The sequence below is a fragment of the Ambystoma mexicanum genome, chromosome 2p (assembly GCF_040938575.1).
Source record: "Ambystoma mexicanum isolate Mex_15411 chromosome 2p, UKY_AmexF1_1, whole genome shotgun sequence".
NCBI lineage: Eukaryota > Metazoa > Chordata > Amphibia > Caudata > Ambystomatidae > Ambystoma > Ambystoma mexicanum.
The window spans coordinates 877,234,662-877,249,760 of NC_090923.1; the positions used below are offsets into that span (position 1 = coordinate 877,234,662).

At 45.0% G+C, this 15,099-nt stretch overlaps 1 protein-coding gene across 1 annotated transcript in view; it reads right to left on the bottom strand.

The window, feature by feature from the left end:
* Positions 1-11,049, bottom strand: part of TMEM160 (transmembrane protein 160) — a 61,855-nt gene extending 50,806 nt beyond the window's left edge. Inside the window, exon 1 of the mRNA XM_069644569.1 lies at positions 10,786-11,049. Within this exon, the coding sequence (XP_069500670.1) occupies positions 10,786-10,969 (184 nt within the window). The 5' untranslated portion in view covers positions 10,970-11,049. The remainder of the gene's footprint in view (positions 1-10,785) is intronic.
* Positions 11,050-15,099: the final 4,050 nt, after the last annotated feature.

The following is a 15,099-nucleotide window of genomic DNA, read 5'->3' on the forward strand; positions in this document are numbered from 1 at the left end:
GGAAAACTAAGGTACGGTGCATAGGAAATGTTTTTACAATCGATCAACGTATACTTAAAACCACATGCCCGAACGCTCGGGACAATAATATTTTTGAGCGCACTATTCCTTTAAGCTACCCCCTACCGCTCGGTTTTCTCTCAATGCACTATTTCAATTCCGAATAACCTGAGACACCCTTGCTTCCGATACCAAGTCCTATGGCCAGCAGATCACCCACAAGATTCCAAACAATTACATATAAGAAGGAGGAGGCCACTAATGCCACTCGCAAACTTTTGAAGCTGTGTGGATATTGCTACATCTGCTCTCTCATCCCCCACGCTGCTGATGTTCCTAGTGTAGTTATCCCAAACAAAGTAGCATTGTGCAGGGTCAGAGGGCAGCTTAAAGGCCGATCAATTACAGCATCTGTTTTGCAAAAGAGTGTTCAGATGCAGATCACAAAGAGCCGAAAAATGTTCAGTGCACACAAAGAGCCCAATTGATTTTAGACAGGGCTATTTTTTCTAAATGTCTATGGGAGCAAGGGGTGAAGAGTTGCAGAACTGGAAAAATGAGGGTATTCTCAGAAGAAGGGGTGACACGAATAAACCAAGAATGTGGGACTGTGTGGCAACGTTTTTTGCAGCATCTGACATGGCTCAGAGAAACAGAAAAACCTGTTAAGACAGACGCCAACCCATTTTTCTCTGTGTTTTAAGGGTGGTGGCACAGTGCCCATTAGCAAAAATGGGAATTGCAGTCGCACGCTTCGCTTAACTGGCTGGGGGTACGACTGCCCTTCTGGACATTTTTTGGATGTGTGGAATATCCTGCTTATAGGCAGTTGCCTCCAGCAACGTGAGTGCAGTCTTTCGACACTCCACGTGCTAGTCATCCCTGAGGAGCACCTGGTCCCTGCCAGTCCAATGCCAAAAGCTACATCTGTGCCCCTTTGTCCCCTGTCCCCCTTGACTCACCACATATGGACAAACCAATGACTTTGTTCGACGAGAAGCAGGAACTATTGCAACAAACCAGACACTCAACTACCTTTCAGCGGCCTTAATGGACATTCCTGAACAGTATAGTCCGTTTAGTCGTACTGAGACTTTCTTCACCTCTTCTGGAACCTGACGTCCAAGCCGTGGCAAATGCAAAGTGGCTCCAGGTGACCAGATATGAACTTCTCCGGTTTATCAATTCATCAAGATCAGCGTTTAGCGCCTTTAAGGAAGCGATCCGGGCCTGAGAATCAGGACTTTGCAAAACCATTACATACTCGACCTCCTGACACCTAAGAAGGGGAGTGTATGCCATAAGATGGGGAGTACGTGTTGCACATGTGTGACTCACAATGATTCAGAGAATGACATTATCACTACCTTGCATAAACTCAATAGTGATTATGGAAATCAATGGTTTGTAGATTGGGGAATGCTTGCTTTGTTTCTATGTTGCCTGTTAAAAATGCTTAATTGATAACGCCAGTCAGAGCTGCTAATCATTACTTTATAGCTATGCTGTTAAAAGGTTTTATTAATATCGTGCATTGCTTTTGTATGGTCTCTTGGCGCTATAGGATTCCTAAGAAAAGGAGTCTGGTTTGGTGAGTAGGGACAAGGAAAATGCAATAGAGTGTGCCGTTATGCCATTTGTGCAAAAGTACCCATGTTCTCTGAAGGTGATTTGTATATAGTAATTGAGCTATTTCTACTCAGATGCCGCTGTGCTGGGAGCCTGTGTACCGTAGTGTTAGGGCATGTCAGTTTAATAAAAAAGTTGATGAGTTGTGTGTAGAGTACTGACTTTTTTTATATTGGGAGTGGGTGTTCAGTTGTTTAGAGTGGCCTAGTCAATGTGCTGGTATATGTTAAAATGGTTTAGTAAGAGATAATGGCATCAAGATCCCTGGGTGCTGAAGTACCATACCCAATAACAGCCCACCATTTTGAAAGGAAGCCTCCATGTTGGAAGTGCAATATGAATAATTAGTATGCCGGCCGTACCACTAGTTCATTTGCTTTTTACAGGGCTCAAGAAACGCGTTTGGATGCTTTTTCTTTCACCCGAGCCAGTTATTGAATCGGCCCAGGCCGACAACATTCAATCACTGCCAGTTTGCTAGGTCTCAGCTAGAGAGGCGCACGTGGCTCTCCAGGTCGTCAAGTGCTCAGGTTAGAAACTATTTTCTTTTATCAGTGGCAGAATCTTTCATGGAACATTTCCAACTGAAAGAGCTTGCAAAGCACCAGTTAAAGTGAGCAACATAGAGCGCCCATTTAAGGATGTGTTTATTTTATATAAACATCATTAAATAGGTGCTTTATATCCATGAGGTCTACTAGCTTGACATGCAAAAAAATCAAGTTGCTTTAGGTCACCAATCATATGTTTTCTACATTATGAACAACAACGAGCTGGGGGCTTGTTGCAAAGTATCCCCATATCGGAGTTTATCACACAACTCTTTTCTTTCATGTATTAAATCACTGAAAGTACCGAGGGGTTAACTAGATTTTTGGACTTGTAGTTTACCATTCATGAAGTGTAAATTAAAGCCACAATGATATTCTTTTGGCTTAAGATGTTTCTGTACGGTTTTAATGTTGTCGTGTGGCGTGTTGATGCAATTTGTGTTTTTTGTAAGCAAACTCTAAGACATTACTTTCTGAAGAACTTGAAATTCAAACTACGTGTACTGAGTAAAGCTCGGAAGGCACGTGGTCAAATTTGTAGAGTGGATTAAAATCCCTGCTTCAATGTTCAGCCAAGGTTTGTGATCCTGGTCCCCTGTCCCTGCACTCCCCCTCCCTCCCCGATTAACCCCGCCCTCCCCATCTGTCTGGCCATCCCACTCCCTCCCTCCTTTTTATATGCAGCCCGAGTACCACTGGTTCCTTTTTTCCCCCACTTCCACCACTGCTTTATTCCCCCAATGTGATTAGCGATCACAGGCTGAATTGGCTGCGATGCGTGTTATGCCAGAGATGCAGATACTTGACTGACTAGGAAAAAAAACCTATCGGCCAATCAAGACCGCTCCCCTGGGATTCCTAGGTGAGCAGTAATGCAAGCAAGTGCTGTACTGCCAACACTTGCTTACTCACACTCACTCTGCAGGCAATACATTAGTCTGAATCTATAGACGTTCGGAAGAGTTTTAGGCTCCAGAATTTTGAAAATGTAGCAGTGTATGTAGCATGCATTTACTTTAAAATTAAGGTTAAGGGGCTCAGATCAGTTATTACTAGTAAGGAATTAAGTTTATAGGTTAATTTTTATTATGTCATGATGTGAAACTACCACGGACAAATCCCAAGGAAGGGCGGGCTCTGAATATAATCTGAAGATGGTAGTTATAACGGCTACCAATGAGAATGTAGGAATTGTAAAGAGATGGTATTTCTTTGAAGAGGTTTTGTCCAATCACATGTTGGGGTGGATTATAATAAAATATATGGAAGTGTATTTAACTGCTGCAACTTGAATATAATGTGTCAACGTATGTGGTTCCCTGAGACTTGGGTTAGTTTGGCTCAATAGAGTCATCTAGCTGTGCCCCGGATCATTGTACAATAAACTTGATTTAAGCTTGCACTCGCTTCTGAAGTGGTGGGCCCGTTTGGGTTAAGGGGATTAAATACCCACCCTCACAAGGCCTAGTGCGCTTCTAAGACTGCTGTTAGACCTTTGACAATATATTTTCTGCCTTTATACACCATCTCGCTGTTCACGCTGGCTAAATGCCTTGCGTATTACAATCTTTGAAATTAATTTTTTATAACGCCCTTAATACAGGAGAACAGAACAGGTGTTGCTCTGCGAGTTGCCCCGAGCTATCCTCCCTTCCAAATTATTTTATTGGCAGGCCACTGGCTAGTGATAATTCACTCATGGCATGCTCCATGTTCGGCATGCTCCATGTTCGACATTTTATGCTTGGCTAGTAGTTTGCAACCTGATATATGTACGCCTGTTGGCTCCTATTTCCCCCACCTGCTGTACAGCTTTTAGAAGTACATGGTATTTTTAAAGTTTGCAATTTTCTGCCCTCTAGTCTTTCTAGTTGATCTTGCTTCGCCTACCCCTAAGATCCTCTTCAATCATTTCACATAAACATACATACAGCACTGTTGTCCATCGAACTATCCCACCTATCTAGACATCTTAAGACATGGTCTACCGAAGGGAACACCCAGTCAACATTGACCAAATCATATTTAGGAATGCCCAAGAACCTCATGCAGTGATACTATATGTATTTACTACACATGAACACCAACTTTGCATTCATTGTTCTATTCAACTTTCTTCAAGATCTCCTCTTTTATAATACATTATGTTCCAGTCAATACCTTCCGGGAGACGAAGGCTCTGCGGGGCAGGACATAGATGCCTTAATGTGGACATGGTTAACACAATTTGAGATCACTACAGTGGTGAAATGGTGCAGTACAAAATAACCCTGCACAGAACACTCACATTAATTAAGGAGAAGCTGTTAGCACTCATGAATATATTACAATACAAAAACAGATTTTTTTTTCTGGCATTTAGAAAACCGTCTATATTCTCCATTTGTATACCAGCCAACACACATTTCATCAGCGAACCTCTGAATAAAACGCCATGCAGTTGCTCAAGTAGTAAAGAGCTGGTCATGGGCAAGAAAACATCGTGCTTGCCAGGATGAATTGGATATAATCCAAAGAGCAACTGCTTATTGAAGAGATCTCTAAAATGACCCTGTGCCTGATCCTACCTAACACCTTAATCATTATTAGGCAGAGAGTCCTATAAGTCAATTACGACGGCAGGCTCGAGACCAGGGAAGCAAAAGAGACAAGCCATTAACATTTCAAACCATTTAGACTTGCACATCTTTTTGTCAGCAGAAATTACACCAAAACGAAATCAGAGCACTCCAAGCAGCAGGAGTCAGGTTAGCAGCAGAGGAAATGGGGAAAGTCCCCTTAATACAAAGTTACAATATTATAAGACAATGCTATTTGATACTGTGCCTAGAGTGGCTGGAAGGCAGCTGAGGGTTCTACCCTCGGAATAGCTGTATAAAGACCCATGAAATTGATAGATTGGGACGAGAGGATCACACGCCGAAGGAGAAACCAAAGGCCAAGCGGGCTGCCAGTAGATCAAGGAAACAGGCTGCAGATTAAAACTAAATATTGAAATGGTTTTATGGGTTCTTTTTAAATTGATTCCCAACATGCATTTTTGTTTTTACTATTTATCACAAGTTTTGACCTAAAATGAAAAAGTATATGCTTTATTAAAGGGATACTCTAGTAAAAAATGTTATTTCAAAAATAGATAGGCCACATTAAAAAAAAATACTAGCATCCTCCGTTTTAAAACTTCCTATGTAAAATTTTGAGCTATTCAAGCTCAAAATTCGAAAAAGCAAGCACAGGGGGGCCGCCATTTTGTGAAATGGAGGCCCTCCTGTGCTGGCTTTTGCGGCACTAATGAAGGAAAAGCCAGCCAGCTGTAGTAAACAAAGTCTACCGCTGGGTGGCTTTCCCTTCATTAGTGCCGGGACTCGGAGGATGCGGACCGGAGACCAGAGCAGGAAAGCTGCAGCTGAATCTCGGTAAGTGCTATTTATTTTTTTTACAAAAAATAAGCACTAGCTGCGGTTTTTTTTCTAAGTTTTCCGGGCTGGAGGAGCCCGGAAAACTTAGAAATAAAACCGCAGCTTTAAAAACGTATTTATGTTTGCGGTCGCTTGAAGCGACCGCAAACATAAATACAACGTTATTGTGTTGGAAAGCGCTGCGGTTTTTCGTTCCAAGTTTCTCAGGCTCCTCCGGCTCGGAGGAGCCTGAGAAACTTGGAACGAAAAACCGCAGCGTTTTCCAACACAACCGCGTGTGTTTCTGCCTGCTGTGGCTATCACTTTGGGTCTCCGGTGCTCCCAGGAGCACCGGAGATCCAAAGTGAAAGCCACAGCAGGCAGAAACACACGTGGTTGTGTTTACATGCCGCGTAGTGTTTCTACCTGCAGCTGATTTCCCATTTGGGGCTCTCGGGCTCCCCGTGGGGAGCCCGAGAGCCCCAAATGGAAAAGCAGATTCAGGCAGACACAACACGGTTGTGTTGGAAAACGCTGCGGTTTTAAAACCGCAGCGTTTTCCAACACAACAACGTTGTATTTATGTTTGCGGTCGCTTCAAAAGTGCCGCAAAAGCCAGCACAGGAGGGCCTCCATTTCACAAAATGGCGGCGCCCTTGTGCTTGCTTTTGAGCTTAAATATCTCAAAATTTTACATAGGAAGTTTTAAAACGGAGGATGCTAGTATTTTTTTTTTTAATGTGGCCTATCTATTTTTGAAATACATTTTTTTTACTAGAGTATCCCTTTAAGTAGTTTGTGCCTAGGAGGGTTCCTGTAAGAATTACATTAAACATGTGTGTGCAAAGCCACATATGTGGCATTAGGTAGACCGAACTGGTAAAAAAAAATGAGAAGAGGCTTTTAACACAAAGACAAAAGAAGGAGTTGATTTTGGAAAAAAGGAATGCAAGTTACTTCTAAAACCTGATTAAACGTAGCTAGCTACTGCCATTTTGCTAAATTCCTACTTCATTTACATGAACAAAATGGATGTTTGAGAAAGACAATATTTAAAAGTTTCTACAGTAAAACAGGCCTTAAAAGTATGAATAGTGAGGAGAAACCACAACAAATATTGCTGTCTAATGTCAGGGGTGTAGCATTATTTTGGTTTATAGTCATATTTTCGAAATACAAAAGTTCGAAAACAAAAGCTGTGACATGCTATATTTAACATGCAAAGTGCATTTCTTTCAAAACCAATCCGTCGACAATAGTCATGGACTGGTTTTGAAGAGAACTTTTACATGTTAAAAGTAGCATTTCAATGCTTTTTTTGTAACGTTAGATGCAGCTGTCCAGTGCTGAAATTACAGCACTGGACAGCACCATGTAACGTTTCAAAGAAAAAAAACATGTAAATGCCAATATATACTAAACCATGAAACGTTACATGGAGCTGTCCAGTGCTGTAATTTTAGTTCGACCGGTATGGTTTGTGGACTAAGGTGTTAGTTCCAGCCCCCGTCACCCCCCACCCCCGCCTGATGGTTGGTGTTCTCTACCTTTTATCTGTGGAGAGCATAATACTAGAAAGTAACGCCTCATAATGCGCAGATTGCAGTCCCCTGGTTTCTGTGTACCTCGCCTGCTCATGCCCAAAACAAGAAGCAGGGTTTTCACCGAAGGTAGTGGGGCAGGATTTTGTTTCATATTGGAGCTGTGTGAAAGGGCTCATTTACTGTCTGGGGCTCTCTTGCGGTCTGTCTGGACCATAGATGTGGTGGGTGGCATCCCAAGTATCCCCATATACTACCAAAAGCTGAAATGAGTAGCAGGGGGTGCCACCACCGTCTCCTGGTCCTCTCAGGCTAAATTGGTCTAATGTGACTAACTGCATCTTGGCAGCACCTCTGTGCTACAGGACAATGCAGAGGCTCAAAAATTGGCATCTTCAAAAGAGGATTGCCTTCAACGAAGTGGGCCCTCTTTCAGAGGAGCTAGCTACAGACCTCCAAAGCCGGTGGCATGGAATTGTTGAACACTCATTCGATTTTCAGATCCTCCAAAGACATGATCAGAATCCAGTGTTACAGCTGAGGAGCCATGTAAAAAAAAAAAAATCTACTGACGGGAGATGATTCCAGTAGGAATCAACTTTACGTAAAGTGTTCCAACTATGCATTCCCTCCTTTTGCACGAGTGTCGGATGGGATTCTGCACTGTTCACTGTCGCAAGAAAATTTCCAGTCTGGCAGGAACTTTTTGGATTATTTGGCGGCAGGATCCAGTGCAGATTCTGGACCATACTGGTATAGGTAAGGGCTTTTGGCATATGCAAAAATTAAAAAAATGTTAGGAGTATCACAATCGGGCATTAACTTTACAAGCCATTAATTTGGGCTTTTCCCAAAATTGACTTTTGCAATACTATGATTTTTTCTTTCCCACAGCACCAGAGCTAGTCTCAAGCTCCTTAAGGTAAAATGGTTTCCTTAATTCTATGAGCACATGGACATAAGTGTGACCAGTTGTGTATTCACGGGACAGTTCTTAGCACTGACTTTGTATTTTTTCTCTTTTCCTTTTCATACATGGCATTTGGTTGCATTTGCTAATGAACTCCAATGAACATTCGGTTGAACATCCTTTAATGTTATTTATATCATTGCCATGACATGTTATATATTCTTTTGGTTCTTTTGAAATAGTTAAACTGTCAAACCTTGTTGGGCTTTTTTTGCGTTTTGCCACTTCTATGCTCGCTCTGTACTTTAGGTTTGGATGGTATACTCTTATTGGAAATCCAAATGTATGCATGTTAAATATGTTTATATATTCAAATAACCTTGCAGTCTTGGAAAAAGAGCATTGTCGCTCGAAACACGGGTCAGCTGTCCTTGACTTGCATTAAATTACGTTTAATTGAGCACTTTAATTTCTGGTTGTGTGCGCAATTATTGGAGGCAAACCAACCCTCATCACATTCACTCTACGTGCACACTTTTGGCAGGGTGTCCACATATTGCTTCCATTTGCTGCCTTTAAACATTCTCACTTCTTGTCAGCGCGCCAAACCTCATTCGTCCTTATCTGCCAAACTCTCCTTTGCCATGTTAAGTACTTTGCGTGGTCTGTGCTTTGCTAAGGAATTTCTTAGTTTTTGTGCTGCACTCCGAGCTGCTCAAAGGAACATTTGGCATGTTCCTGACAAGCATTTCAGATTCAGGATATAGAATATAGGGGGAAAGGCTTTATGTCCGCTGATGCGTCTGGAGCAAGTGGCCATTTTCTACCACTACTGGCCAAGCCCCTCGCCGTTCTCTATGGCGGGACATTCCTTGCTGTTAACTAGATGCAGTTGTGCCCTTCCTACGGCAGAGCCTTGGGCATTCCCCATCTGCTATGCCACTGGATGGCCTTCCCTAAGAGCAGGTGACAGAAAAATCATTTACTTGGGCAGCAACAGCTGTGTTTTCACGTTAGATTTCATCTGTAAGGTACTTCAATTACAATGCAATGAAACCAGCTTCATTTATATAGCAATTATGCATTCATATTGAGATGGGGTATTGTCGCATGACAAAAGTGTAGTTTGGTAGTGACGTGTGCCAGTCAGTGGGGGTGCATTCAGATGTTTTGACTGGGCACCAAGTTGGCTAGAAACTGCCCTGCCTGTACTCTTTGTGCACAGTGCTCACACAGGACAGATCAGATCTCTGAGCACCCACCTTGGTGGGGTCGGAGTCTAATCTACCCATGGTGCAAGCGGACTGTGCACACTGCACAGAGCATTTTTCTTATTTTGTACACCCTTTTCCTTTGTCTCTCTGGTGTTTGTTCTTAGTTGGTTATAAAACCAGCTGGGAACGAACGCCAGAGATACACGGAGCCGGCACACGTTCGAGTCTGTCCTCTGTAAAATGCAGCACATCGCATTATATGGGATGTGCTGCCTTTTTTGAAGGCCGGATTTTAACGTGTGCTGGCTCCGGTGACCCTGTGTAATTTGTCCTGTCTTGGTTCGTGCACAGAGCAAAAGTGTGGTTTGTGAGTGATACTGTGGGAAAATTGTATGCATCTACATACTGTCTGCCACGGTCAGACTGGGGCATAAAATTGTCTTGGGCACCGATACAAAAGTGGCCAACAGTTGCACATCACCATTCATTCCTTTTACGCCAGAATGTTTGATATTGCCGTTTTAAACTATTATTTTGTACATTTCCTTTGATCAGAGGTCAACTGCCAGCTCCACCCCCCCTAAACCCTGCCTCCTAAACTCCACCCCAAACAACTTTTTTCCATTTCCACCACTGGCCACAACCATACTTTTTTCTTCTTAACATAAGGATTTAGATAGTAGGTTCATAATGTGCGCTTACAGTCCTGTATAAAATAGGGTAATTTGCTTTTCAAAAGTCCTACATTAAAAATGTTGTTCGGCACTGCCTAAGAAGATGTGGTCAGGTGCCTAAAGTGCAGACTAGGCTCAGATGCCTAGCTCGAGAGTTAACATTTCAAGTTACTAGCCAGGTTTAAAAATTCACTCGTCCCCTTAATTCGCAACATGCACACAGCATACCATTTCATACTCGCCAAGTGTCAATTATTACTAGCTAGTGGCGAGTACACATTTTCAGCACTGGTACTGGTTTGGTCTCCCTCTTTCCTCATCGGTCCTAACCCACTCCTTCACACATCCTTCTCCTGTTCTCACGCTTCCCTCCGGAAAGGGAAAAAGGGTTTGATCAAGTGGTTGGGAAAGGGATCGTGTCGCCTCAATTTTAAAGGAAAAGAATAAGAAAGAGGGATCAATCGGGGGGGTGGGGCAACATTCGACTGATGTGCGCACTGTAAAAAAGTGTGTGATGCCATGGGCGGTTTGCTGCACGGAACGTTGGGTGGATGCTGTCAAGTGTAAAGTGAACGGCAGTTATATCCTGGATGGCTAATAGAGGTCCGTTGTGTGTTTTTCTATAAGAAAGTCCCTTTGGTTATAGCTGCATCACTGCGGCTTTAAATGATCGAAAGCAATGCACACATGCAAACGAACGAGTTTAGTTATGGGCGCGTTTATACTGCAGACAAAGTAACCATATAAAGAGAATAAATAACAAGCACTGCATCCTGTGATTACTTCTCGCTCTCAGATGTCAAACAAGGTTTTCCAATTATCCTTATTAATTACAGACCAGTCCTATCAAATGGGCCAATACCCTTACCGGTTTCGTGAGCTTTCCTCAGCAGCCAGGCATCGGCCTTGTCCAGCTCAGAAACTTGGGTGTAGCCGACTCCTCCCGCTCCTCCACGTCCTGCAGAAGAGGTGTACATTTTCCCCCGGCTCCAGATCCTCGGGGTCACTCGCAGTAACCTCCCAGCTCGAAACAACCAGCCAACACCCGCCATGTTTTTCCGGAAACGGAAACTTGCGCCATCTCAACACAGCCTCAGACAACGACCGTTCAGAGGGCCGTGCAACTGTCAATCATTAAAACACGTGACCGTCGCACGTCTGGGAGCTACTACTTCATAGCTAGAGAAGACGGACTTACAAAAACAAACCCCACAGATAGAAATCTGTGACAAGCAACACCTTAGGCACGTACCTTTGCATCATATTAAGAAGTACACGCCCACATTTCACCATAGCCTATTTATAATGGAATCGTTTTCGAAAAATAGACAAACGTAGGTCCACACTTCCCCGCTACATCATCAATATTATATTAAGGGTTTCAAATTAAAGCAAAATCGCCATTCTACCTTTTAATTGTAGAGTCAAATTGCACCATCCCGGCTGAAGATGTGTCTCGGCTCTCCGGGGACCCCCTTGCTTAGAGCACATAAACAGTTTGAGTAACAGGCGGGGTGCATTCATTATAATCAAGACTAAAAATATAGCATGGGGCGTAATCGCTGATTATCACCAGACAGCCACCCAGCAATTAGCTTAAACATTAAACGTCCAATAGCCATTACCTCCACGCCCCTCTTCCTCGTCCCAATACTTACTTGTGAGGTTCCCACCTCCATCTCAAGAATCCATTCCATCTTTTTTTACAAATTCATATACCTAGCCCACACCTCCCCAGAATATACAATACTCTCTCACCCCCAAAACATGTTTGTTTTAATTTTCCTGCCTACCTGTCACATACCTCTCAACCTGTTCTGTCATTAGGGCGGGTGAAAAGAGAGAGATTTGTTTTTGGTGGGCGAGAGCCCGTTGAGATCTAACGACGTGCAAAGGGCGTGGCGGCTGAATGACCTGACTCCAATGCGGGTGTCACCTGCCAAAAGCGTTTGAGTTGTGAGGGATGCTGTTAGCATCTTAGGTTGGCGACTGGCCTACCTTCTGCTCTGTCGTTTTCTCTCCCTGCTTAAGATGGCCTATGCAGCCTGCTTCCCGGAACAGGGAATCGCTCATCACCTGGGCACGGACAAGTGGGCTGAGGGTGGGGCGCTTGGCTTTCCTGTTCGGCACCAGATTGTGTGACTTCACCTGAAGCGCCACAGTAGCAGGGTTTGATTCCTGCCCGTGGCACTACCCTACTACAAGTATGTGCAGCAAACATTTATGGCTGAGGGAGCCGGCAGATACAGCTCCCTCGTCTCAGGGTCTCCTGTTGGGTAGGGCCGTGTGAGGCCTGCCTCCGTCTCCGGTTTGTGTTGGTGCAGAGATAAAGGGGGGCCTAGATGTGTGCGGTGGCCTCGGAGGTGCCTCGGCCAGACCAGTGAGGCTTTCCTAACCTCGAGATGGCATACATGCCAACCCTCCCGATATAGGTGGGAGACTCCTGATTTTTCAGTGAAAAATATTGCTATTTTTCACAGTCCACCGCCTAAAATAAATGTAGCCCCAGTGCATTCCTGTGGGAAAATGTAGGTCTCCCGATTTCCCTGTTGAAATCTCCCTCCCATGTGCGTCTGAATGTTGGCATGTATACAAAGGTGTGGGTGGAGCCGGTGGCTCTGCGAGGTTGCTATAAAATAAATATGTTATGAAAATGTGGCTAGTCTCAGCAACACGTTGGTTCGCTACTGACACGGCTCACAGAGGTATTCAAGCCCACCAGTAATGTGCTGGTGATCAGTGCTGTGCTGCAGATCTTAACAATGGGGAATTTAACTTCCTGGTTTGGAGCCCAAGTGCAGGGAGGCGGGGCCGGAACATCTGGCCTTGATTGGAAGTGGTTGCATCTGCTTGGCCCTTGGTGGCCTTCCCTGTAGGGGCTATATTGGGGTCTTTTTGGCTGCTGGTGCTTGACGCTGCTGGTGCCTGTTGCTGTGCTCCTGATGTCCTGAGGTGGTCCTGCTACAATTATGCTGGGTCTCGTGGCTACCTTGCAGGGGTGCTGTTGGTGTTTTGCTGTACTCCTTCTGTGTGTCCTCAGTCCTGTTTGGATATCTGGCTGACATGGCGCCTGGCAAGCAGCTGTCTAAATTGAACATGTCGACATGGAGGGTAGCATAGCAAGCTCGCTGTCTTCCTCTATGGGTGGCCACTGGTGCACATACTCCAATCATAAGATCGTTTCTGTGATGTTGGGTAAGCAGTTGGTCCGCATTTGCCGGAAGGCCATGTAAAGGGAGGCTGGCATGTGGAAGAAGTCCAGGCGGTTTGGGGCTCTGCTGCTGTCGCTGACTTCTTCTGTCGGGGGTTCCTCCTCTTCCTCCTCTGAAGCACCGCCTAGCGATGCTGAGGATCATCAGGGGAAATAAATGGGCAAGGAAGTGCCGGTTGTGATCTTGGTGCAGGTGGTGGAATACATGGGATTTCAACAGCTGCCTCCAGTGACTAGTGTGGCGTCTGGATCCTGGCCTCCTACACATCAGTTTAAACATACATTCAGGGTAAGGCTTCCATTATCTCCTGAGATTTGGGAGTAAGTTCTTAGAGACTGTCGGGAGCCTGAAAAGGGTGGCGCTTCTTTGCTTTATGGCCAAGCTTTATCCCTTACATGGGGAGGAGTGTGCGCTTCCGCAAGTGCTTCAGGTGGTACTATCCCGTCGAGCCTGGTGGGTCACTCATCAATGGCGGCTGGGACGCGACCGTCCAGGATCCTGTGGACAAAGTGTTGAAAAGGTCTCATACTGGGGCTCACATGGCCTTTTCGGGCTGCAACATATGCCTCCTACATGGCTGAGACTAAATCGTTTTTCTTTTCTGGAAGTTGGCTCAGCTTGTGGACAAAGGGGCAGACCTTGTTCCCCTGCTGCAGGCTATGCAGTCGCAGGTGGAGCTCCTGTTGGATTTGGCATATGAAGGTTTTCGTGCTTCAGCGGTGACCGTGTGTGCTGCATTGTCGGGCTGCCATCACTTGCACCTTCGAGAATGGCATTCTGACAAGGAAGCTACGACAATGTTCTGAGATTAAATCCCGGTCTGGTACATCTGGCGGGGGTAAGACGTTTTGGAGTCACACTGTGTCAAGGGAGAGTTATTGGAAACCCTCTGGTGGGAATCGGTCTAAAGAGCTACAAAAGTCTGGCAAACCCTTTGATCCAGCACCTTCACAGAAGTCCAGATGTCAAATGTGTTGGGGCCGGGCTCGTCTGGTTCTGGCCTGCTTGGAGGGGTGTCTCTTCTGACATTTGGTTGAACAGGTTTACTCGGTATGGATACCATATCGAGTTTGTATCCCCTCAGCCGTGCACAGGGTATTGGCATCTCTGTTTCTCCAGAGGACGCATTACGCTCTATCCATGACAAAGAGTGTCCTGGAATTGTTGCAGAAGGGGGCGATCCAGGAAGTTCCCAGAATGGAGAGGACTAAGGGTTTCTACTCTGTTATATTTGTGGTGCCCAAACCGAATGTCAAACTCAAACTGGTCATGAACCTCAAGAGGCTGAGTGTGTTCATACAGACTCTGCATTTCAAGATGAAGAGTCTGCAGAAGATCATCCCATTGATCGAGGAGTTGAACCTTTTTGGCATCCCAGCATTACCAGGACGCATACATTCATCTGCCGATTCGGAGGTCTCATCAGAAGTATCTGCAATGTTTCTTCCTGGGCAGGCATTTCCAATTCCATGCCCTTCTTCTCAGCCTTATGACAGCTCCAAGGGTATTTATGAAGGTGGTAGGTCCAGTGATGACACTCCTTCATGCAAGGAGGATACATGTGTTTCTGTACCTGGGTGACTGGCTACTCAAGGCTTCTTTCAGAGGGCTGCTGATGGAGCATATAGCAATATTCTGTGAAGTGTTGAAATCTCTGGGGTTCTTGATCAATTGGGACAAATCTTGTTGGGAACCTTCCCAGGATCTACAGTACATAGTGGCCTACTTTTCGACTGTGCAGGGGCAGGCGCTATTGTCGTTGGATTGGGTAGTCCACCTGCAGCGTCTCTTGGGCGTCTGTTGGCCAAATCAGGTTTATGGCTAGGGAGGTTCTCTGAGTGCAGAGTCACATGGTGGTGTGTGTGTGTTTGTAGTTTCGTAGGCAAGGTTTCACATGTGTCCACTGGTGTCACACTTGCACTGCTCTTGGAGGACGGATTCCCAGATGTATGAGGAACGGATTGCCATTC